The following is a 26,333-nucleotide window of genomic DNA, read 5'->3' on the forward strand; positions in this document are numbered from 1 at the left end:
CGCGATTGGAAAATACTAGACGTGTTTAGTTATAGTACAGTCTTTGTATGGAAACAGAAGAAATCTTTTGTGGATGCCTTGTGATGACGTTATAATGGCTGTATGGTCACTATAACAGAAACGGGGCCATTGATAAACTCTCTGTTGAAAACAACGTACCGCCTAAAAAGAAGCAGACCGGTATTTTCAAATAGGAAACTTGTTATTCCCATTCCCCCCCGTTGAATTCGAACGCAGCATTGCTATCACGCTTGTCGCTGTCGTGAGGTGGCTAACGCTAGTTAGCTAACCTGTCACTTTACATCTGCTTTCTGGGTACCAACCGTAATAATTATGTCTTTTAAAAGGGAAGGCGATGACAAGAGTCAACTGAACATCCTGAAGGTAACAGTAACAGTATTTTTTTGGCTTTGCTTGAGAGACTTAAGCTGAGATGTTATGTTGTTATGGTTAGCATCCTGCTAACTAACGTTGCTAGCTAACTGTATTAGCTGTAGCGTTCAGAGATGCATCTTCAAAACTCTAGCAAAATAAGAAACTGGTTAATTAACCACTCTTTTTTTAATTTTATTTTTCTTATTGCTGTCTTGTGTTTCAGAAACGTCGCGTGGCGGATCTCCTGTCTAACTTTATTCCGGAGGATGAAGCAGCTCTGATGAAAAATGGAAGGTGAAATGAACTTCAAAACAATGTTAAGTTAGGGAAAGAAAAGCTGGTAATGGATGACATGAAGCTGAAATTCAACCTGTTCAATCTGTTTTCCAGATACACTTGCCTTGTGTGCTCCTACCGCCCTGTGTTTGATACCGTTGACATGCTGACAGTCCACAGAAAAGGGAAAAGGCATCTAGAAGGTGATTCATGTCTGTGTTCGGGCAGTGATGTCCTCTCTTTCCTAAGATTATCTAACACTTTTACTTTATGAAATATCTGGACTTTAATATCCTCATATGATTTTTGAGAAGTAAGAGGACCATAGTGACAAACATCTGTGAATTAATGTGATAGCTGATTTCAAAAATGTTATTACTTGGCAATACATTTCTAAACCTAGGAGTAGGTGATACGGCTGAAAGTCTGGTATAAATTAATACTAGAGTCTGTTTTTGTCAAATGTAGAAGCTAAATTAAATTCCTGACAAGTCAAGTCACTCATCTCACTTAGCCAAAATCATATAAAAATATAATAGTGCCATAAAGCTGCCAAGTTTTTGTATTTGCACCATTGCCTCATGGTGGCATAATATAACCACAGATATTGAAGGGGTACTGTGGTATAAATGACATATCCCTTTTCTTATGGTTGACATTTATATTGTCTCATGTTATATATTGTTGTATCGTCCAACCCCAGATAGTAACATCTTAAAGTAATTATTAATTGCTAAGAAAATAACCTTTATTCTGTTTTATGTTGCATTTCTCCAGGATTAAAAGGATTCTATGGGAAGAAAGCACGACTGAAGAATGAAATAACGAAAAGACGACATGAAAACTACGTCCAGACTGAAGACAAAAGACAGGTTGGTAACTGTGTGAACTCTGTTCAGTCGACTCTGAAGCAAACTCTCCAGAATCTCCTGATAGTTGTACAGAAAAGTTGTTTCTGGAGTTCAGATCAGCAGACAGGAGTCAGCTGGATCTTTCAACAGGCAGAAGGTCAATGAATCATCATCACTTGAGAATAACAACATGAGCTGAACAGTCTTTCTCTTGACTGGCTGAGACTGCTGGTCCATGTTGTTGTCTTCTGTCAAGTGCATTGTGTGGCCTTGTGACTTCCAGCTGACCCTGACAAATGACATCCTGCCAAATCAATTTCAAGTTGTTGTCTGTTGTGGAAAAGATAAACAACACTTGACAGAGCATTTAGAAGGGTCAACTTCTGAGTGAGCTCTCAGTTTCTTGTGAGAGACACTTCTGCAATTCATGCAGTGTTTCGTTGTGTTTTTAAGGAACCCTCCTGCTCAGCCCCTTTACTGGAACAGACGAGGAAGCTTACACATCATGCTTTATTGAAGACTGTACCATACAACAGCCGCCATAGAATAACCAGGTGAGTGAGATGGATATTTAAATATAACAATTCCAACATGTATTTAAAATCTCTTAAAATGATGAAAAACATCATTTCAAATATAAATTTGTAATTATTTTTAGTACAAAAGGACAACAGAGCATCGGCTCAGATCCCATCGACAACACTTCAAGCAAAGCGGCATCTGAACAAGAAAAAGCCTGTCAGAAAACTGAAGTTTCAAACAATATGTCACAAAGCTGTTCTAGTGGCTGCACAGCAGGTAAAGTCTGTCATAGGAAAGATTTGTGTTGAAGATAACCCAGGCCTGATCGTGCTTTAAGTGTGGACATGTTTTGTCTTCTGTAGCCAATAAAGGTTCAGATTCATCTGAGGATATAACAGGATCCCAGGCTGCAGTGAAACAGGAAGCAGAGCCTCTAACAGCCCAGAGGAGGAGCGAGCTGGAGCACTACCTCAAACTGAAAAGGTACAGAACGTTTTTATTTTCGCCGGAACTGGCTGAAGTTTCGCTTTCTCCGACCAGAAGTCAGTTCTGTATATTCGACTGTGCCGCCCTCGTGCTTTACACTGCGCTTAATCTTTTTCTGTTTCTTAGCCAGGGGTGGTTGCAAGACCGGAGCGGCCAGTGGGTTAAAGACGAGAATGTGGAGTTTGATTCCGATGAGGAGGAGCCTCCTTCACCTGCCCCCCAACCTGCAAGTCACTGAGAAAACTAAGAACTGTGGGAAAACACGGATTAACTTGTACCACAGTGGTACATTCAGAAGTCACGTTGCTGTTTGAAACAGACGGAGCTCCACGTGCAGAGACTTTTCTTAAACAGATGCATCAACCTTTCACCGAGTTACATGGTTTTCCTGTGCTGATTCTACAGCGCTCATGTAACTGTCGGACTCTTCAGTTGTTAAAGATGATTGTTAGTTACCAGGTCATCAGCTGCAACTGTCAGTGCTTTTATTGTGCTTTAATTTAATGAAAAATGTGACTTTATGTCATGTGTTTTGTATTTTTTCACTTTAACTTCCTGAAAATGTTGGAACTACATCAGCCAGACTTTAAAACATAAAGATTCCAAGAGAGTACCATTTTGGATCAAGAGTTTTCTTTCTCTTCTTTCTTTCCTTGGTTTTCTCCTCATGTCTGGAGGACATTAAAGGATAATTCTAGTTTATAATTACTTTTGATATCATTGAACCAGCTCTGATGACTCTGAGCATTTCAGGACGGATAAGACTGGATCTCACATTCCCAGATAGTCTGTGCCTAACAGCATGTTTTGAACGGGCACTGCACCGGTGTCAGTTATAATCACAAACTGTACTGAAGTTCACCTTCAGGGATTTCTGGCAGAAAACTCTTCTTGGCAGAACAGCTTTAGGATCAAGTGGCATCAAATACATACCGACAAAGTACACACAAGACTTGACTTGGTTAAATTTAGGGACCAGAACTTCTTGGCTAGGTTTAGGAAAAAAATCTTAGTTTGGGTTGAAATAGACTCTCACAATGTAAAGTGTTCGAACGGCTTTCTGGCAGAAAAATCTGAACGCCACCTTCTCCCTTGTCATCATTGTGCAGGAAAGATGTGTGTGCACGACTACGGCAAGCACAGCAGATTAAAATGACATCTGAAATCCATTTGCAGCCTGAAATCTAGTCTTCAAACTGTGATTACTTCTTATAGAGATATTTCCATGTTACCAGATCTCATCGGTTAATTGTGGTGAGTTTTAAACAGCATCACAAACAGTTATCCTCACTGACATCAGCCTCATGTCTGGTCCATGGCTCCCTTCAGTATCAGAAGAGCAGCACTGAAAGCTGAACAAACACTTGTAACCTACAGAATGACTGAGACTATTTCCATCAGCCTTTGTTGTCTATTTTACTCCTTTCAATTGAGTTCCATCTCCTCGCCGGTCGGACTAATCCTCAGTCAGCTTTGCTATAAATCAGCAGCAGATAAGGCTGTACTGGTGCTAATCTGGGTAGTGAAGCCACCGGTTAGCGTTCTCCACAGTGTGTTCGTTCAGCACAGTTGGTATAAATTGGATAACACTGTCGGGGTCAGTGGGAGGGGGCACAGGGACTTAACATGAGCTAGTTTATGATGACACCGCTAATATGTGGCACGCTCACTTCATTATTTTGGAGCTCGGAGCATCACAAACACACGGGGAGGCACTCGATATGTTGAAGATAGTTGGGAGACTTGGCAGCGCGACATGTAAAATGCTTTTTGGACACAAGTCTTTGTTTTCTGAATTCTGGTGACCTTTAATATCATGTCTGCAATTTCACAACTTGACAACTTGCACAATCCTCTGATGCAAAAAATAACAAACAATTGAAACACAATATGGTAAATACGTCTGTCACAGCATTCATGGCACCGAGCAGTACAATCCAAAAATACACCTGTGTTTTACTGTGAATCGCCGATCAAAGGGAAGAGAAACACTCTGAATAGATCGTGTCAAGGCAACTTTAAATCATTTTCAAGATGCCAAATGTCAGCGAAGCCTGTACGCCTTTAAAATGTGACATTTGAGAAATCTAAAGAATCAGGTTTTTTTCGCGTAATACTTTATGCTCTTGTCAGACTTGACATTAAGTCAGAGTCCTTTAAAAGAAAAAAGAAAGCAGGTTGAAGAATCGAGGAGGAGGCAGAGCAGGAACCCCGGCAATGCTGTCAAAATCCTCAGAGGTTAGCAGCTGTTTCTGTTCATAAATCTCTGCGGGTGCACACGGGTGCAACCCTCTTAAAGTTGCTTCTTATATTTGGAACAAGGTAACTCAAGCCCAGCGGACCAGGTTATGTTTCCCAGCAGGGTTTGGGGAGGGGTAAAAATAGCTCAGGTGCTTGAGGGAAGTCAGAGGATCAGGAGAGAGTTTGAGGGATTAAAGCGCTGTGATTCTTTACATGAAGGATTCATCCCTAAAAGCTGCAGCAGAAGTCAGTCTTGGGGGATATTATGACTTAATGTTAACCACAGATTATGTCAATTAATAATGTTATGCTTTTGAAATCTTGAGTCTTGTAAAGTCATCTCATTTTGGGTTCGAAATCCTGTATATCCATTGTCCCTGAATCTCATACAGATGAATACGACATGTTTAAAAGTTAACTGTCTTCTACACAAACATTTCTGTCCAGTTTCAGCTGCAGATTCTTATCGAAACCATAAATTTGTCGAGGAATATATCGATATATCCAATACGAAATAGTCGTGTCCAGATAAGGTGTAGAAAAAATAAAATTAAACTTGCCAAACATTTACAAAAAATACTTGAATATATATTTTTTATTTAAAGTATTTACAGTTTCTTTAGCACCACATTGTAAATGTTTTCATGAATGACAAGAGTTAACCTTTTGTTTGGGATGATGTCGGCGATGCACAAACTAAAAAAAGCACAAAAAAAAAAGACACTTCACATTTGGCTTGTGACCTATACATGTCTTTATGATGAAATCAGCAGTCTACAAAAATAAAAAGCTGGCTGCGGGAAATGAAATGAAATGTTTTGGACATGGATGTTGAGGTGGGTTGCACCATGCACGACGACCCAGCTTCGTTTTGGGAGGGTTCGGCTCTGAAGCGTCACATCGAAGAAAGCTGGCACGAGCCTGTTGGTGGCTGGTGGCAGGGCTGAAGTGGTTCATCTTCTGTTTTGCTCAGTCTTGTTTTCATCTTAATCTCTGCTGGCGAACTGCAGAGAGAAGAAAGATGAGATCAGAAAACAAAATAACAGACATCAGTCAGATAACTACGTGGGTATAAAGATTTTCTGAGCGTCTCTCACTCATGTCGTTGTTTCGCGTGATGGCCATGGCGGCTCTGGCACGGGGACCCTGCTGGGTGAAGTGGTAGCCGAATTTGAGGATGCTGGAGTTGTTCTCCAACATGGAGGCGATCTCCATCTCAACCGAGTCTCCCAACTTCTGCCTCTGTACAGGAGAGAAGAAGAAGGAGAAGCGGCTCGTTCAAAAAGAGATCTGAACCATTGCCTGACAGGACAAGTACCAGAAAATTAAATCCTCACTAACTAACCTGGTTGTCGATCTTAAGCTCCACCAGTGTGGCATTTTTGGCCACAGCTTTGATGACCGCCATCATGCCGTCCGAAGTGATGAAGTTTGACTCGATATTAAGACTCTGCAAGCCGGTGTTCTCCTGCAGCATCTCGGCACACGCCTGGTGCACACACGTAAACACATTGTGGGATTGTTTAGTGCAACTCTACAACATCACAGGTACAGATATAGAGTATCACGGTTTTATTATCTATGGATGACATAACTAGCTCTCAGAATATGGGTTATGTTTCCATACAGAAGAAAATAAAAACAGAACAAATGCAAACATTTATTCAGCTCGTCCTGTTCATACTGTACTCACGTAGGCCACAGGGTCGTTGCTACGGGTCGCAGCGATGCTCAGAAACTCCACGTGAGAGTTTCCCTTCATCGCCTCAAAGATCTCTTTCAGTGTTGGGATGGGAATGTCCTGCAGCACAGACAAACGGACATCACCTTTACTTTTCTCAAACAAGTACCGTTCTGGTAAATCTGTAAAATATTTGTATTTCTGGTGCTGCTTCATCACTGTTTCATCTGACCTTGATGTTGTTGAGGTTGACTTCAGTCAGGCTGCTGTCGTTGTTGTGGATCCGCTCCAGGGTTTCCTCCACGTTGGTGGGGTTGGGCGGCTCATCGGGGAAGATCTTGAACGGATCTGGTTTCACTACACCTGCAGGAGGCACGACATCACTTAGCTTAGGCTACAGAGTGGTGCAGCAACATACAGTCTATATTATTTAAAAGAAATATCTGAAGACCCGTCTGTCCAGTTTATAATGATGTTATGAAACAAAGAAGAGGAAACGTTCATAAAATATCCTCTTTCAAACTTTTTTCATTTATATGACATTCACATAAGGAATAAAAAATGTTTCCTCAGGCTGCAGAAAGACTCTCTAGAGTGGTTTTCTATTTTTTCTTCATCTAGTTTATATACAGAAACTTCCCCTTAGTTCCTGTATAGCACATTTGATACCAGTTCCCAAATGAAACCTGTACAAATACTGGAACAATGCTTTTAATGATACCTTACCTGGAGAATATTAAGATTATTTCATTTGGTTTGTGCAATTTCTATTCTTAAGACTTTCTATGTTAGTTTCTAAAACATCTTTACCAATAAAAAGATACAGCTGTTCATGATATGATGTCATACGTACTGTTGATGCCCTCGGTGTTGGCGATGGTGCCTGTAGTGCCCAGAGCATCATAATACTGCTTGTTGCTCATCAGCGTGTACATACCAAGGATAGCTGCAACGACAGGAAAAACAAATCACTGTGAATACAAGATAAATGTATCTGTGATCGTATTATACGTCCTGGATTATGCTTTCGTCACGGTGTTGGTGTCACAGCCTGTACTGTGAGCACCACACTGAGATCCCCCAAGACGAATTAACGCGCTTTGCTGAATTTGCAAATAAATTGTTTCTGATTTTTGTTTGGTCCCAGTTATGTGTCCCCCTCGTCTCACGCGTGGCTCGACTCTGTGTGTCTGTTTGACGAGATAAAGATACTGTTGTCTGAGCTCAGCAGGAAACTCGGTGTCACTGTGTTGTCAGCTCACAGTTTCCAGGCGGCCCAGAGGAAGTCGTGCCGCCGTGTTTATTCACAAGTTTCAAGGTGAGGGGGTGGACCTCCGACTGTCACTGCTGAGTCAGCGTTAAAAGACCACCGCCTTAGACGTTCAAAATATGTTTATGAGCGTGAACAACTTCACTCTAAAGAGCAGAATTTAGACAATTAAGTGTGAGTTTTGGGATGTAATCAACGTGACACCTGAACTAAGAGCAACCCCGCTCAGATTATACGTAGTCATTTTGTATATTGTTGATATTTTTATACTTATTAGAGCAGCTTCTAGTATCAAAATAAAACTGATTATTATGCAGAATGCTCCTTTTTCAGAGGGCCAAGTTATTTGCTCTAACTGATGACGCATATTAATAAGAACATTATCAAAGAGCTCATTTTATCACTTCATTTAACGCTCGAACGTTTAATCTCTAGCATCGCACCATATTTTATATGCAGATCATATATTTTGTGTGTAAAATCTGTGCAATGTTAGAGGTAACTGTAGCTGACAGATAAATATAATAGCAATGGTTCCTTCTGAAATGTGGTTAAATAGAAGTAGAAGCACCTCAAAACTGTACAAAAACTACAGTACTTGGTAAATATATTTAGCTATTTTCCAACCAAACTGTCTGACAATTGCTGATATATTTTAACTTTTATCTACTGTATTGTCACTGGTTTGGAGATTAAGTTACAATGTACTAAATATCTTCCACAACACCTTCACCGAACAGCTGATGGTGACACTTTTCATTCCTTCTCCTCCTGTAGTGACTCTTCATGACCAGCAGGGGGCAGACGACCTGCTGGTGCTTCTCCTGCTGTAGTTGTAACCTGCTAAACTGTGTCACATGCCAACTGCTGTGACAGCACCACCCCCACCTCCCCTTCTCCTCTCCCCTCCACCGTCACTTCACCTTCCCGCCCACCAGCCTCCTGACCCGGTGTGGGCGACCATGGGAAGGGCCTTGTGAGGAGAGGGAGGCCGGGGGGAGACAGCTGCCTGCTCGAGGGGGGGCGTTACCGACCATAAACAACCCCTCATCATCCGGTTTGGCCCTGAGAATAACCCACAGTAGCTTTGCAGCACAAACTAGACTGCAGATAACTAAAAAGGCTCAATATAGCAACGTGCTAATATGAATGAAACGTGAAAATTGAGTCACCAGGGTGACTTGTTGGACCGCTCTCCCTCTGAGCTCGTGTAGCGGGTCGGCCAAGCTATTCATCCCCTTTTAGCGTGTTTGCCAAAAAGCCCACACAAAAGAGTGACAGAGGCTAACTGAGGTTTAATCCCTCTCTGGACTCCATCCAGGGTTAGAGCGGTGGTCTCTCTGACGGGCCGACAGAGCCGGACAAACAGGCTCCCCTGCTCTGTCTTTCCGGATGCCTGCCTGCCGGTTTGTGTGGCTGAGATTTCAGGGTGTTTAAAGGATCACACTCAATCAAGAAAACATATGTTATGAATTAATTTAACGTGATTTCTGAAGTCATCCGAGCATGCATACTTGGAGACTTTTCCAGACATCTTGTCCTACTTCTATATTAAATTATTTATCAGGGACAGCGGACCAGGCGAGGCAGCCTGTCAAACCAAGCCAAACTGCATTTATCTGCAGTAACAGCAGTACTCTCGAGGGTGGTGGCTCCTATTTACCTGTCCAGCACCAGAAACACAAAGTGCTAGCTCTTTGCTCAGATGTCAGGATCATCTCATTAAAAGGTGCATTATGTAAGATTTATAGTTGAAAAACATTCAGGAATTACCTTAAAATGATCAGCAGGTTGTGAGGAAATAATATTGGTATATTGTGCTGCAGAGATATCTACTGAAGTTAGCATGTTAGCAAGTTAGCAACAACCCATCCCAGTCCAAAGCTCGGGCACTAGCGGCATAAACACCAGCACTCCTCTGGTGCTCCGAGCTCCCAGTCCGGACCACGAGATGCACGGCTAACAAGCTAATGGCAGCAGCAGTTCAGCCGAGCCGTTTCTCTGGTGATATGCTAACTTACAATATCTTACATATTACACCTTTAACTAACAAGGTAACTTTAGTTTGTGGGGTTACGTTGCTGTTAAGGTATATAAAACAAGGCTCAGTTCATGATTAACGCTGTGTAAACCTAATTTTATATGTATATAATACTATTATGTACTATATAATATAATCCTGCTCTTTATTGGGAGTTTGCTAAAAAGCTTTTTCTTTTTCAAAGTGAAAACATATAAATTTGCATTGTTTGTTCTGCATAGCGACAGCAACTAATAGGGACAGCACTTCGTGTAGCCCGTACTCATTGATTATGAAATTTGTCTCACATTTAGCTCTTTAGCTAATGTTGTTGATCGAGGAGTAATCCCACTTTACTTTGAGACGAACACCTACAGAAATGTCAAATATCCAAATCTTAAATGAGGTCGTATTTGAATAATAAACACATTCAGAAAGACTCCCACAGCACTGTTGATTCTAACTTTCATTAAAATGATTTTGAGCTGCAGGAAACATGAACAACTGTTGTCTTTTTGTATCTGTGAACACAGTAGCTTCCCACTGGTCTGTTTGAAACAGATACAGTATCTCTGCCCCCACCATCCCAATGTCTAACCCCACCCTTCCTCCGGTGGCCTGGGGCCAGGCTTATTTATTTCTGTGTTGCTGAGCATGGGGAATTGGACCCCATCGCATGTCTGGCCATGTCTGTTAGCCTGCGACTACCGAGCGGTCTCAGTGTTTGTGGGGGGAAACAATATGAAGCTGACAGAAGAGAGATAACTGGGTCTGTATAATGGAAGTATGTGGGTCAGAGACGCTGTGATGAAACACTGAGGTCACACTGGGCTGTGTACTGTATGTGTTAATGTGAAGCTGCTGCTGGGAAACGGCATGAGCACAAACAGATGACATCATCGGAAGAAAAGACATTTCTCACAGCAGACGTTTTTTGCATGTAATAGCAGGGAACACACAGGTGTAATTAATCATTAAGAGTGACGACATTGCACTTAGAGGAGCTGCAGTTTCATGAACCGGCTGTTGTGTATACTGGCTGACTGGCACGGGCCGGACTGGGACTCGAGATGGAACCGGGCCATCTTTGGCTAAAGTTCTTCCTGCATTGACAACTCAAAATGTCTGCCATGAAAAAAGCTTGATAGCATTCTTTGATATCAAACATCTCAAAGGGTCACAATGAAGCTGGAGATACTTTTCCATCATTAATGTTTTAATTGAGATGGGAAGCTGGTTTGTTGCTAGGGGCAACAGTCTGAGACAACCCACCATTTTTTTGTTTTTCCCCTGACTCTCAGATAATCTAGATCAGTGATTCACAAACTTGACACTACTACTACTACTACTGTAGTGTTTGTCTAACCTGCAATATCACACATCTCTGCGTCCGTGGCGTTTTTCAGAGCCTCCTCCAGCTCCGGCTCCAGGACCACCTGCTCGCTCTCAGGAATCCCCGGCTTCGTCTTGGAAACGTAGGCCTTTCCTGGAGATGGAAAAGGAATAGTGGACGAGTTAAGGTGTGGACGAAAGGTGCAATATGTAAGATTGTATGATTGGATTAATACTCCCAACTAACGGGGGCAGCATGTCACCAGAATAACTGCTATCTGCTGCAAACTGTATTCTGTTCACGTCCACAACTGCAGCTACTGTTAGCTTGTTAGCTCAGTTAGCTGTGCAGCTAACCAGACTACTAGGAGAGTGTTGGTGTTGGTTAGCATGCTAACTTCAGTAAATATCTCTTCAACACAATACATAGATGTCTTTGGCATAACGTCAGAATGGATATTTCTTCACATTCTGTTGAGAACGTTTGTTTAACTTTTGAATCTTTCAAACTCAAATTCTTACATATTGGACCTTTAACTAAACTGTTCAGACTCAAAAACAGTTGAGTAAGAAGTTAAATATTATTTAAGTATAAGTACCTCAAAATCGTATTTAAGTACAGTACTTGAGTGAATGTAATCTGTTACATTTCACCCCTGGATCCACAGAGAAGGAGAGAAGTGACCATGAGAAAGAGTCAGACAGTGTCAGAGGTCCTCTCTGATGTCTGTGTGTTTGTGTCTGCAAACCAATTTCACAATGCTTTTTTTATCTTAATGTGGTTTCTTCAGTCTGAATACTTAAAACCATAAATTTGTCTCTGTTTTTGTAAAAGCTCTGTTTGGATTGTGTTTCCCAAAACATGAGTGAGCCGCGGCTTATCACGGCTTTGTGGCGCAGCGCTAATAAACTCAATTTTCCACTGGAGCCTAGATTTTCTTATCATTTTCCTTGTGCTTCTCTAATTCATCTTCACAATTTCAGCTGCGATTCAATCACAAAAACTAATTCTGGATAGGACATCGATACGCCTGTCGCATTATTAGTTTTATTAGACGAGTTGCAGAGGAACAGTTCACATATTCTCATCCAGATCCTCGCCTGGTGTGGGTCTGGATGTGTCATGCCTGTGGGACTATGATGGAAATGGCCCCAAAACTCAGTGAGCTGCAAAAAACCCCACACAGAACCTGAAACTAAGAGCCTGAGCGGCTGTGCAGTGGAGCGTCACAGAGTACAGAAGCTGTCTGAGGGAACGGGGAACAAGTCTATCAAGATTTAAGTCTTTGCAGGAGCGGTGTGTAAAGATGTTAAGAGCTGTTGTAACCGTGCTTTATATCCTGTATTATGGTAATGTTATGGAAGCTCTGCTGATGTTTTACAAGGCAAAGTGTGGTCTGTGCAAAAAGACTGTGGGGATTATCTCCTCTTTCCAGGATAAGATCATGTGATGTAGACACACATGTCCTCACGTCTTACAAAATAAAACAACTAAATGGCTTAAATTCATTATTTTGTAGGCACCTTTCTTCTCCCCGGTGAAGGGCACCAGGTCCTCCCTGTCCTCGTGCTCCAGGGCCTGCTTCTCCAAGTGCTGCTGCAGGGCGTCACGGTCGAATGGACCCGTCGGGGTCTTCTTCGTCTGGTCGCGCTGCCGGAAGCCAGCGGGCAGCATGGCATTCTGGGAGAACAAGAGGTCAAATGTCATGTTGATGTGACATTAAGACCAGAGAACACGAGTGAGAAACGATTCACAGTTATTTCAGTGCATGGATGGACTGAGTGAGTCGATGCTTTGTGAACGTTTATGAAGTTTCAGACTTTGATTAGTGACTGTAACTTTAATTTGCTTTATGCACCACAAGGTTCGACTAAAAGTGAAATTCTTCCCTGATTTTTCTTCCTTCCAGCATTGAATCTGCCTCATAAATGTAGCGTAGTGTGAGGTGCACTGTGCATGAACTGAGCAACTAAGACTTGATGTGTGCACTTCAGAGGATATAAAGGCCTGAAGCCTTTTTCTGTTTGATAAGTTTGATCACCAGACCTGACCGCCAAGGTCTCTGAGAAAGTGGTCAGAAGCCGACCACCCGGCAGGCTAAGACGAATCGAGCACCCCCCCTCGTACCTCTGGGTCCATCTCCTGCAGCTCATACTCCAGCTGATCCAGCTCCTCGGCACTGAGGCCCTTGAGGATGGCATCCTCGTCGATGTCCCTGGGGTCCGACATGGCTCCTGAGGTTCTGGCTCACATACACACACACTCACTCATACACACCGCTGCACACCCCTGGGCGAGAGGGCACTGTGAGAGAAGGGACGAGAGAAGAGAGAGAGATGAGGGGAAGCTTTGGTGTGATTTGTACTTAAAGCAAACATGTAACATGTGACCCAGGAGCTTCTGGACCATACAAAGAGTTATACATAAATCCTTTGGGTTGAGTGAGAAGCTTGTACAGATAGTAAACTTTTTCCGAGTACGAAAGCCTTATGTTGACACCGTCCTTAACCCTTATCGGACACCAGTGCAGCCCAAAACGTTCCAACTATTTGACAAAATGATAAATCACTCTGTCCTGACTTCACCCGGGGACCCCCCAGAGGCCTGTAAAGGACTGCAGGGGGTCCCCTGCTCTGCACTTTGGGAACCACTGTCCTTGCCAAACGGATTCATGATCTCCATTGAGCTTATCGGCTGCCCTATCCAGAGTGCTTCAGTAATATGCCGATGATAATAATAGATGCATTTCCAATAATAAATCTCCAATACTCAGGAAGGCAGAGTCTGTGTAAATATTGCAGCAGCGGCCTTCAGGTCACACGCTTGCGTCAGCCTCATTCTCACCTAAAAGCACACGAGAGGTGAAGAACCGGCCCACTGACGGCCCGCGGTTTGAAAAGGCAAAGCGGTCGAGCGAGGTAGAGAAGTGAAGGAGGAGAAAGAGAGAGAGAGCAAAGTCTTTGTAACTCTAAACCCTTAGCTCACCACACAGCGACTAAGAATAGCAGAATGCAGAGAGGAGAGGGTGGAGAGCGTAATCCCTTATTTATCACTGACGTTCATACAGTAGTGGACACGCCCGAAAAACACATATCTGCACCCAGAAGATGAGGAGACACAGAGGGGACGGACACATGAGGACAAACTGCGTCCGACACAGTAAAGTAAAGCTCAAACTAGACATCACAACACTCGAACTGGGAAAATACCACAACGATAACTCTGGGTCAAAGTATGAGTCATGCAGCTATCAGGTTTGTGAGCTCTGATGTTTTTAATTTTCAGTCCAACTTTCATCCAAACTTGGCCCGGAGAAGAAAAAGCTCATCGTGGGTCAGGTCACAGAATGTGGTTTGATTCAGTGCGCTTGTATAATGACAGCAACGATCCACATATGTGATCTGTGATGGCAACAAGAGTCTCATACAGCAGGTATATGATGTCAGGGATTCATTAAAGGGATATTTAGTAACATTATTACATCGACTTCTCTAACTCTGTCCAGTCTGTTACCTGCACCACCACACAAACACTCCCCCACATTGTCCAACATGATCCACTGACGCTGAATTGCGTCGGTACTGTCCACTCAAATTAAATTAATCTGAATGTAAGTGACTTTCCAGATGTTAATCTGGGCTATAATCTGTCTCTGCTGTAGAATATAATATTGACAATTTACCTAAATGAAATTTTAGGCTGGATATCTACTAACGCTGGATAACCAAACAGTTATTCAGTCGAGCGTAAAGTCCTGACAAAACCACAGTCAAATGATCCTTGACAACAGTACAGAACTGGAACCATGGAAATGAAACTATAGACCCGATCACGATGGTCATTTACAATCACTTCCAGATAAAGAAACCCTGCAGCACACATTAGCTCAATTGTCTCTTTAAATGATGCTCTTTTAAAGTATGTACGTCTAATTCATCTAAGATGCATGTTCGATGCTGTCACAGCTCATTAATAACTAAACTTTCACCAATGTTACGTTGAAGAACTTATTTACCTGTTGGGCCACAGACTGCAGGAAATACAGCTTGAGTTTACCCCAAACCAGCAGTTAGACCGCGACGCGCTGTCGTGTTCACTGTGATCACTGCTGTGTACCTGCTGCATTGCTTCGCTCCAGTGACCCACAAACTATGTGACCATATGACCTCGTTCTTCTCAAGGTAACGCCTGGAGTCGCTGATCAGATTACACTTTATTAGAAAGGACACACACACAGTGATACACACCACAGCACTGATTGTCATCAGTGCTGTGAATCAAAGAGCGACAACTCGGTGTGTGCATGTGTGTTTGTAGCTTTATTGTGAATTTAAATCTGAGAACACCTTCGGTTTTCTCCTTGGACAACACCTTCTCACAGACTTCTCTTCACTTTGTAGACACATCTAAAGCCCGTTATCAGTATTTCAACCAATCCAATCCAGCATAAACGTAGACACAGCAGCAATGTATATTCGAATATGGACAGAAAATACCAAGAAAATCTTTCAGGTTCCAGCAAAAAAACTGAATTACAGTGACACGTCTCCTCTACGCTGTCTTCGCTCCACTGCAGCACAAACAGCAGACCAACTTCCAACAGATAAACCATAAAAAATGTAAAGCTTGGCGCAGATATGACACAACAGCATGCCGTCTTTCTTTTGATAACCGAAAGAAGCACCTGTGGAAAAGATGCTCCTGGCAGCTCCTCGCTGACGCCGTGCGGCTCTAACGCGTAAAGCCGGCGACACAAACAGCGGATCACACGGCTGATGGTGGAGGAAGATGGAGGAGATTTGAAAGGATGACGGGAAGGGAGGTTACGGCTCAAAGGACCAGCTGGAGGATAAATCTACCTAGACTCGCTTTTTATGTGGAATAAAGTGTTTATCACAGTCGCCTTCGCCACCTTCAAGCTAAAAGAGCAGCTAAGTCTCACCGGTCTGAACTCTCGACTCTTCATCAATATAAAATAGTGACATAGGTTTCAGTTTTAAAACTTCAGGTATCCTGAGTGCTGAAGTGTCCTGAGAAAAAGTGAATTCTGCCAGTTCACTGTCCGATGTTTGACCTTTGACCCTCCTGTGATGGGCGGTTGGAGAGAAGATATTTACTCTTAATTTGATTTATTAATCATTAAATCACATCAGTCATCAAATGATGTGATTTATATGAAAACACTGTATTTTTCTCATACTGTCGACTGCTGCAGCTTCTCTATTCTTCTCTTCTCCCGTCTCTTTAAGGCCCCTAAGCCCAGTGTGCTCTGATTGGTCAGCTCTGACAGGCCTGAGCAAGGCAACACCCACCATGTTCCCGCATCAGCTCTGCTAGTATTTGGACACCGACTCACAGAAGTCCTGGTGGCTTGTTGACACCACAGGTTCTGATCCAGGCTGTGATTATTTTCTCTCTGGCTTGACTATTTTGATACTTTCTGAGATTTCCATCCCTTTTTTTTTAATATAACGCAGCATTTAAATACTGTCAGTCTACAATATGAGACCTTTAGAAATGAGTTTCCCAACAGTTGCTCTGTGTTTTTTTCTTTTCCGTATTTAATGCAGAAAGCAGTCTGCAACTTAAGGAGTGTATGCAGCCCAGGGCTCAGTCCCAACGAGGCTCATGTGATTTGCCTGCTGTCAAGCCTTTGAGCCTCGCTTATTGTTGAGCTAAATACATGGCTGTTTTCTGACATTTGAGCTAAGAGGGAGGGCTCAACCGCGTACCAGCAGCCCGCCGGTCAGAACGTCTCACTTTTATATATCTACACAGTTTGAGAAAGACAGACTGACTTTGGTTGCAACACTACATCTCCTCTCCTCTTAAAATATAAATTAGATAAAATATGTTAAAAGGTGAAAGGACTTTGGCGGAAAGCACTGTGTGAAGTGGACAAACAGTCCGGCCCCACATTGTGTTTTCATTTGTTTTGACATTTAATTTGGCACGTTCCACATGCCTCCGACCGCACTGGAAACAGGCCGGACGTTTGTGAATGTGCATCTGTCCCCAGCAGTCCCAGCAGGATTTTCTATACAGACCAAAACAAATTGGGAGCGGTGGCCGTCACCTGCTGCCGCTGCCAGCTGGCTCCGCTCGTTTCTTTTTCCAGTTGAAAATCTCAACCGTCCTCTCTCTCCTGCACCTGCAGCGTCTGTCTTCATGCTTTATGAGCGTCGTGACACTGAGCTGAGCCTGGTTAGAAATGCAGGTCTTCATTTTTAATTGGTGTTTTATTAATGACAGCTTTTATCTTTAAATATTCAAAACCCCCATCTGGAAGCGTGCCGGGTCTCAATTATCCGTCATATGCAACTCAGGCCTGATGGTGTCAGGACCAGAAAAAGCTCACGGAGTCACATTTCTTCGGCTTCTGAACTGGAACAAGTTGTTCGCATTCTGACGGGGAAACATGTTACCTACGTGTGACTCTTCTTAACGAGTCAGAGCAGAATTCATCATCGTTATCACAGCAGAGTGGAGTTTGTTAGCACGCCGACAAATCACAAAATTACATCACTGCTCATCAAAGAGTAAACCACTGATATAAAGGCCTAAAAAGCCGTGAATGAGTAAACGAGAGAGTGGATCAGAACACAGCCATGACCGGAGCAGGTTTAATTAAGCAGAAAACACCTGTGCAGGTTCGGTCTGCAGGGCCTTTAAAGGAGTCCTGATGTGACAGAGCGCTGCTGCATACAGGCTGATCGATTAAAGGTGTAGTTCATATTGATCGGATCAATTCCAGTGCAGAAATGTTGATGTTTATGAGATTTTACGTTTCTGCAAACCACGAGACACTGAAATTTGAGGGCGTCATACGCACCATCAATAAGATTGTGCGTATTTACATGTGCAAGCTGCCCTTAATGTCAGAGGTGGACAGGATGGTGGTGGTGTTACAGCTAGGCGAGACCCCTGCCAAGCCAGAGACCACTGTGCAGGATGTGGTTTCAACATTTGTACAGGTGAAACCACTGGATATTTTTTGAGAAGATGTCAGGACACTTTGCAGCCGTGTTTGTGGCGACTGAACCAGATATTTTAAGCCAAAAACATGATCATTTCCTAACTGTACACAAGTGTTTTTTGTGCGTTCTTACAACATAGGATTGAGACTAAAGAAACAGAAAGTTGCAGCATAAAGAAATGGAAAGGTTCAACGTATCTGTGGTTCCCAGAAACTGTACTTCTACTGTTTCTACACGTGGTGCATGACTGAACACATCCATTAGGTCTCAGTTAAACTCAAAGATGAACTCTGACCTGCCGATCCACCGGAGCTAACTGGAGATCAAACCAAAACAGGAGAGTCATGCTTCAAATTGTCTGTCGTGCAGGTTTCTGTAGAACTGAGCTGGAGCTGCAGAATATATTCGAAAATTACAGCTAAAGTGTCATTGAATCTTTTCTACAACAGGATCCAGAGCAGCTGATTATTGCGACCAATTATGTCCGTCCATCTCCAACCATCTGTATAGTAAAACTTGCCCAAGAGCACTTTGGTCACAGCAGTTAAACTAGTCAGAGATTTAATGGCTTCAGTGAAATGTTTGTCGAAGGACACACCGACTGTAGCTCCTTGATTTCTGAGCCGAGATGGGTGGAGGCACTTATTTTAATGATTCTCTGCATGTCGTCCAATTTTTAATCGCCCTCGTCAATTAAGGAGCTCCAGTATCTCCACGTCCAAAGTGCTGCATCGATACAAGCAGCAGAGAGGAGTAACTGTGTGTTTTTACAAGTCAAAGACCATTACAAGAGGTTTAGATTACACAGTGACAAAGGTTATACACTCATAAATGCTCCAAAATGATTTACACTCCACTCCTGTGCCAGGGAGTTTATTTCTCCAGAGCAGAAAATAAACTTTGAAGTCACTGCTCTCAGTTTCATTGCTATTTTCTGTGCGCCGGTAGCAGAAGTGGACTGGAGGGTTTTTTTCTTTCTCAAATGATCCGGCTTGCGAGTTGCCGTTGTGCCACCGACAGTTCAGAAGATTTGTCACCATCCACAGGTCGCCTCCGCCACGTCTTACCGCCCAAGTGTAACATTCCAAATCTGCCCCTCAGATTAATTTTAGCTTCACAAGTCAGCTACTTCCAGCCGTGTGAATCCTCCCCGGCTTGGGTTGCTCCTTGTATCTGTATCGGAGGCCCAGAGAACAAGTTGGCTGCGTAGATGTATCTCCGAAGGGGACATTAAAACTTTTTATTTTGTATTTTTTGCAACAAAAAAAAGCCAGTGAATTTGGGAGCTCTGGTGCAGATTCAAGTAAAGAAGCAACAAGTGGGACTGAGGACAACCTTTTTCCACACAGTAACTGAGCTGAATCTGCAATGAGGTTAAAGAGCACGGCCTCCACTTCCCCTTTAATTTACTATTAAAGGCATCTGTCCCCAAAAAGACATTTAATCCAGTGACAGATAAAAATCAGACATCGTGCAGATGGAGGGCAAACTTAACCCTCCTTTCCTGGTTTCCAAACTCGACAGCCTCCCCTGAGACAACATCTCCAAATCCCCCTGTGACGAATTAACTACACAGCGATGGGACAGCTATTGGACAGGCTTAACCCCTCCACATACCACGCTGATAGCTTCATTTTGACAGACAGTTATTTCAGTTTTTTGGGGGCTGACCCTCTGCAGAAGCCTCCGACAAAGTGACACGAGTCGAGAGGTTTAGCCCTGAATACTGAAAAATCCAGAAACATTCACTCGCGTCCCCTCACTCATTCATCCTGCAGCTTTTCCCCCACCATCCCAAACATAAATCCATGAGGCTGAAGTACAGCCACCTCAAACAGGCAACCCAGAGAGAATGATTACAGTGTGGATCACCCCGACATGCCAGCAGGATCCCCCAAAAACAACCCACACGGCGACAGAGACGGGAGGAAGCAGCCTCACACCTACCTTCACAGAAGCACAGTGCTGAAGCCCCTCGGCTACAGAGCCTGCAGTTAGAAACCAGAGAAAGTTGTTTCTCTTTTTTCTTTGCCCCCCTCCTCTCTCTCTCTCTCTCTCTCTCTCTCTCTCTCTCTCTCCCTCTCTATGTCACTCTACCTCCCCCCTCTCTCTCTCTCTCCCGTCAGGCCTCAGGGCTGCTGTGCTGAGACAGACATACTGACGGGTGGCACTTTGAGAAGTCAGCATTTTATTATTTTGGCTGTTGGGGGGGCAGAGAGTCATATAGAGAGAGAGGGAGAGAGAGACAGAAGTGGGGCATGAACTCAAATGCTCATTAGTCATTCAATTAAAAGTGAGAGCAGCAGGACAGAAAGAGGAGGGCTGACATCTAGTGGACTGAGTGGAGCTGTATACCTCGCACCCTATAATGTAATAATAGCCTGAAAAAAAGGAGTAAAACTTGAACTTAACCTGATCAAATATGAAATAAAACCCAATAATTTCCTTAAAGAAGAATAAAACTTGAACTTAACCTGTTAAAATGTTAAATAAAACCTAATAATGTGATAATTTCCTGAAAGAAAGGAATAAAACTTGTACTTAACCTGTTCAAATATGAAATAAACCCAATAATGTAATCATTTGTAATAAAATATCCTGCCTGATATTGTTATAATGTTTTTTACCAATAATGTAATAATGTTGAAGGATAATGTTAAGATAAAAAAAGCTTTATTCTCAGAGATGTAAAATGTAAAAGTGTCTAACACTATTTGACACTGATGTTTGGGGATGTAAACTCTAAGATTTATTCAGACTTGGAAATTCACAACAAATGGCAAGTGGGAGGTTAAATATATATAAATATATTAAACTAAACTAGCTATGAGACATGAACCCACTGATACCCATTATTGGTTGTTGCGCCATGATTGCTCCTCAAACCAGAGTTTTTCCGACCCTTTGTGTCTTGAAATCATCTGCACTGGTTCTGTTTCTCTGCTCAGGTTCTTCACGCTTCTCCTCAGCTGTAATTTGAAACCCCACCTCTCGTCATGTTTTGGGTGAACTAGCCCTTTAAGCAAGTACCTGTCCACTCACATGCAAAGCAGTGGATCCTTTGAGACAACATCAGCAGATGACAGAAGCTGCAGAGGATGGCTAACGTTGCACGAGCAAACAACGCTGCAAACGCTCCAATTTGAAATTTATATAGAAAGTTGACCTCGATACTTAAACATTTAAACCTAGACAGAGTTGACTTTTTAATGTACTCACATTTAAAACGTTTAACACAGTAAATGTAGTGAGCTCTAAGCACAGACTTGGTTAAGGATTAAAAACAGCCGGTGCAGGTCGTTCCTCCTCTTCTTTGTTTATTTAAAAGCCCATTCTCCTCTCACACCTGCTTCACCTCCTCCTCCTCTCGTAAAGGTTTCATCTCTCTTTGACTTTCTCTTTCACCTTTTCTTTCACAACTTGACAACTCCCTTCTCCTTTAACGTCGTGTTGAAATATTAAATGCAGCAACCTTTGCTTTTAGAAACATCTCTTCTTTCTTCTCCTGTCTTCTCATTTAAAGTTTTGAGTTCAATCCTTTGGTTCAGTTATGGCTGATGCACACACACGTCCACTTTCATCTCATAACATCCTCAGGTACCGAAGTCTTGCAGAGTCATTCCTCACTGAACGATTTTATTTTGTTTGGCAAAAAAATCACCTGGTTACTGTAACACCACTACTTACAGTAATCCCTGGGCTTTGTCATGAAATCCCCACTGGCAGGAAAATAATTGATTTCTTGATTTTACGTCACCTCCGTTGTAATTCCCCTGAACTCCCTGAACAACCCTGTGGTAAGTCCATAAAAAGTGAAACTTTGGTCATTGATTTTTTGCGGCTTTGTTCGGACACAAACTTCCACTTTTCAGGAAACACCATCTCACACATCAACACCACACACGGTTCAATCATTTTCTACACTTTCTAAAAAATGTTTTTGCAGCAGTCCGTGTACATGCACGCTCCTCTACGTCCACTAGGTGGCAGCAGATTGACACTAACAATGCAAAACAGCAGCTTTGGAGTTCTTATGAAATCATTGCCTTGAAACAGGCAACCCTGTGTTTTTGACTGTACAATGCCCTGCAGTGTTTGGCACTCGGGCTGTAAATGAGCCAAAGGGCTTGCATGAGAAAAACAAGACGTGCAATGAGCAACAGTGAGCTCATTATTGGGAGGAATAAATATCATTTTTGTGCAAAACGTTATTGTACCGATGATTTCCAAAGTGGTGCTGTGCAGCTTGTTGTGAGTACAATAATGACAGATGTCTATTAATAATAGAAGATATTTGTGCTGAAGGCCTGCATGGTGACAGACTGGTTAGTTTCCACCCATCCAAACCCTGAAATTACAAAACAAGAAAAATGCCATTCATCTCTTTGGCTTCCCTGTCAGACGCTTCGCATCCGCCTCAGTTGGACTTCAGCATTTCATGAATGTTACCTGACTGCATTCTGTCCCCTGTATGTACTGTACAGCACCATAGATACCACTCCTAACAACAAACAAAGGTGTGTGCAGCATTCATTCATTTTCATGTTCAGACGCTTTAATCCGCAGAATTCGATACAGGTGTGAATAGAAATCTACCCCAGTTCTCACACTTCGTTTTGTCTTATAAGCACTAACTTTATGTGTTCAGGTTCTCTGGGGTTTTTTTTGCAAGTCTGCACATTTTTTTTTCCCAACGCCTTGATGCAATCTGTCGCACCTGCAGCCCTTTTTGCATGTGAGTGACAGGTGCTTGCTTAAAGGGCTTGTTCACCCAAAACAATGACAAGAGGTGGGGTTTCAAATTACAGCTGAGGAGAAGAAAGAGAAACATAACCAGCGCAGATGATTTCAAGACACAAACGGTCGGAAAATGATGTGAATGAATATTCTCACTTATCTTCTGCAGATTGCTTCAGTCGTATCCACTGAGGTTTTGATTGATCCATCTGTGACACCAATGCAATCCTGGTTTGTGCTGCTTATTATACTGCAAAATTGATTTTTTTGTTGTTGATTGTGGCGACCACTTCAGAGAAAAGATGACGGCAGTGAAACAAAGTAAACTTTGCGTCAGTGCCGTACCTCCAGACTACAGAGCAGCTTCTTTATCTCGGGCTTCAAGACTCCTCAATTCAGACTATATCGTTTAATAATCTTAAATTTCAGGAATGCTCCAACGTGTTGACAGGCATAAGAATAACAGAAATAGCCAATCCTCTCAGAGATGGTCTTGTTTGTTTATTGAGGTCATACAGAGGCATCAGTATCAGATTGAGACTGAGTCAGAACCAGTTAAAAGTTCCCTGTAATACGTTTAAAACAAAAAGTCAAAAGTAATATGTCCAAAAAAGTCCCGCTTACTCTGGATAATCCCAAACCTCACTGCGGGCATTTTTTGTTGTTGTTGGCACTACTTTTTATGAAGGAAATAGTCCCCATGAAGGGAATATCCAGTAAACAATAAATTTCCCTTTGAAGAAACACACATTCACCTCCGTTCACCTCAGCCGTGTCGGTCAGGAGGCTGAATCTTCAGAGGAAAACATCCCCGAACAAAAACATGACGTAAAACCAAAACTTGACATTTTCTTGACACTTGTCCGTGGGTGGAAACAAAATGTTTTTGTATCTGTTTGTTTTTTTTGTTTTTTTTGCTATTTGTACGAGCTGACCTTTAAACTCTTCATTTCCTCTGAAATTTTTCCTCCTACATTATTTCTGTATCGGCTTTGATGCAACGCTTCACTGGAGTAAATGCTACATTTGCATGGCTGCACCGTCAAATCAAATGACATCACATGCACCGTTTTATATTAACTCACCTGTAATCCAACTTTACAAAACAAACTTTGGCAGCTCGACTACCGTTTAAAACAAAGTTGTGCAGGTTTTAACAATGTTTGGTATAAAAAGATGCCCAGTGAAATGCCCAGTCAAAACATGAAATACTTTGAACTTTATTGCCTATAAACTACATTGTTTTATAGCAGTGATATTGTAATAAAATACGTTGTTCCCCCTCATGGTCAGCTTCCTGTTTAAGCCTCCAAGTAAAAAGAAAAAAATCCTGAATTGAAAAAGTGTTTTTACGAAATGTGATCAGGACTCAACATTTCCAGAAATCACACAGAATAGGATTCTTTTGAACCTGCTGATATACATCTGTGTGTGTGTGTGTTACATGTGTTGGACGTGTTGTGCGTGTGTGTTGTGCGCGTGTGTTGTGCGTGGGTGTTGTGCGTGTGTGTTTCCATTTAATGACTCACCATTAAAGGGAAGTGCGACCAGAGTCACGGATGTAAAACAGAAAAGAGTGAGACCCGAGAGAGAGCGACTCAGAACAGACATGTGGACAGATGTGCAGGTGTGAGGGTCAGTACGGTTCTGACACAGTCTGGACAAACCGAACTGCAGAAAACAAAAAAGAAAAAATTGGGCATCAATGACTAAAACTGAAAGTAAGCTTCAATGCTGTTTAACACTGTAGAAACAAGATTTGGTCTCAGATTACGTGAGCAACCAAAACACTGATGAACACACGAGTTAGAAACAGTCTGACTGACTTTATGACAGATGTGGAAACCCGGAAAAACCCAGCCCGTGCCAGTTCTGCTGATGCAGAGACACTTCCTGCTACACTGCAGCCTGTCGAAACACACATAAACCAAGATTTCTATCGAAATGAAACTCACATGCCGAGAGCCTGGCACCCTCCGACCAAAACCTAATTCAATATTTGTGAATACTTGAGAAGGAAACATGTCAGAGCCTGAGGCTGAAACAACACCGCAGTCATCTGTTCCTCTTTAATTGTCAAAGAAGTCTTTCAACATTTTTAGGAAACATTACTTATTTGTTCTCTTGCCAAGAGTTAGATGGGAAGATAGATAAATATGAAGTTAGCAGTAGCAGCCAGTTAGCTTAGCTTAGCATAGCACAAAGACTTGAAGCAGGAGGAAATGGTAACAAAGTCCATCTACCATCATCATTATTATCATTATTATTATTATTATTATTATTAATAAATATTATTATTATGACAGTGTAAGTATAACTGTTTCTCTCTCTTTCTAGTCTTTATGCTAAGCTATGCTAACCTGCTGCTAGCTGTTTGCCTGACATTTAAAGATATAATACATCATATCTCAACGCTAAGATGTATACAAATGTGTAGCTCTGTGTTTTACATTTTGTTAAGTGGTGTATCTATATTCTCAACATTTCCAACAATGTTCAAACCAAGAGGAACCATAACGTCATTTGGTCACGTGTCGCTATGACTTCCAGGAGAAAGTGGGAGAAAGAGGGAGAAAGTTTGTGACGAAACAACACGTGAATGAAACTTTTCTAAGTGAGTCAGAGATAGATTTTTATCACCGATAAAGACAACAACTCCCATGATCCCACGCTGCTTTACGTCTTGTCTCGTTGTGGTTGAGTGCATTAAACGAGCAGAAAGTGATATTATGGACGTGTTAGAAGTGAATAAAAGTGTTCCAGAGACAGCTGTATCATGATATCTATTCTTTTATCTACTTTGTCAGGCAACTTTCTATAGCAGACGTCATGAAGCGCTTCAAGATTCAAGATGTCTTTATTGTCTTTGTGCCTACGTTCAACAACATTTCGTCTGGCATTCTCCCTGCGGTGAAAATAAAATAAATAAGCGGTGAACAGAATGTAGAATGAAGACACAATCTAATAAAGAGAACAGGAAAACAACAGATGAGTAAAAACAGCATCAATAACAGTAAAACACTCAAAAACAAGACATTTTCCTTCATTCTCAGTTATTATGTTTGTATGTGATTTATCTCATAACCTGCTCCAGGAAGTACTGTACTTGTGTTTTATGGTCATAACAATGAGGCACATTTGAATGTGAGAGAGAGGGGGGGAGGCAAGGCGGGGTTCTCCCACTTCAACAGGAAGTGTGCGGGGCTCTCCCCTCATATTCAAAAAACTCATGAGTCTCCGGGGAACGAGAGCGAAAATCAACAACAAGGACTTTTCTCATCTCTCCTCCGCTCTGTGATAATCGATCACCGATCCCTTCGGCTCTGATCTCTCCTCGTTCCTCTAACAGGAAGCCGGATGTTAAACTGAGAGTAGCTGCTTCCTCATTCCCTGAAAGTTGGGGGGGAAATACACAAGTGGAATTCTTTGCTACGTAGGTTGATCATGAAATTTTCCACCACTAGAGGGAGCACATGAGGTTTTTTTTTTTGTGTGTGACATTTCCCAACTGCCAGACAAAAGGTCTTTGTCTAATGAAGAATGCAGCCCGTTCTCCTGCTTCTC

General features: G+C 42.4%; 2 protein-coding genes across 2 annotated transcripts; one reads left to right on the forward strand and one right to left on the reverse strand.

Annotated features, from left to right (window-relative positions):
- The first annotated feature begins 240 nt into the window (after positions 1 to 240).
- scnm1 (sodium channel modifier 1) lies at positions 241 to 3,115 on the forward strand. The gene is made up of 8 exons (XM_073484931.1): positions 241 to 384; positions 599 to 669; positions 766 to 854; positions 1,429 to 1,523; positions 1,956 to 2,056; positions 2,161 to 2,300; positions 2,387 to 2,507; positions 2,637 to 3,115. The coding sequence occupies exons 1-8, from the start codon at positions 334 to 336 to the stop codon at positions 2,746 to 2,748; spliced, it is 780 nt and encodes a 259-aa protein (XP_073341032.1). The 5' UTR covers positions 241 to 333; the 3' UTR covers positions 2,749 to 3,115.
- A 1,178-nt stretch (positions 3,116 to 4,293) lies between these two features.
- Positions 4,294 to 20,194, reverse strand: tmod4 (tropomodulin 4 (muscle)). Its single transcript, XM_073484935.1, has 10 exons — positions 19,980 to 20,194; positions 13,183 to 13,359; positions 12,579 to 12,735; positions 11,089 to 11,208; positions 7,286 to 7,378; positions 6,665 to 6,795; positions 6,445 to 6,552; positions 6,097 to 6,240; positions 5,849 to 5,993; positions 4,294 to 5,755 (listed from the first exon to the last, which is right to left on the reverse strand). Exons 2-10 carry the CDS (start codon positions 13,282 to 13,284, stop codon positions 5,733 to 5,735), a joined length of 1,023 nt encoding a protein of 340 aa, XP_073341036.1. The 5' UTR covers positions 13,285 to 13,359; positions 19,980 to 20,194; the 3' UTR covers positions 4,294 to 5,732.
- Positions 20,195 to 26,333: the final 6,139 nt, after the last annotated feature.

The sequence above is a fragment of the Pagrus major genome, chromosome 17 (genome assembly GCF_040436345.1).
Source record: "Pagrus major chromosome 17, Pma_NU_1.0".
NCBI lineage: Eukaryota > Metazoa > Chordata > Actinopteri > Spariformes > Sparidae > Pagrus > Pagrus major.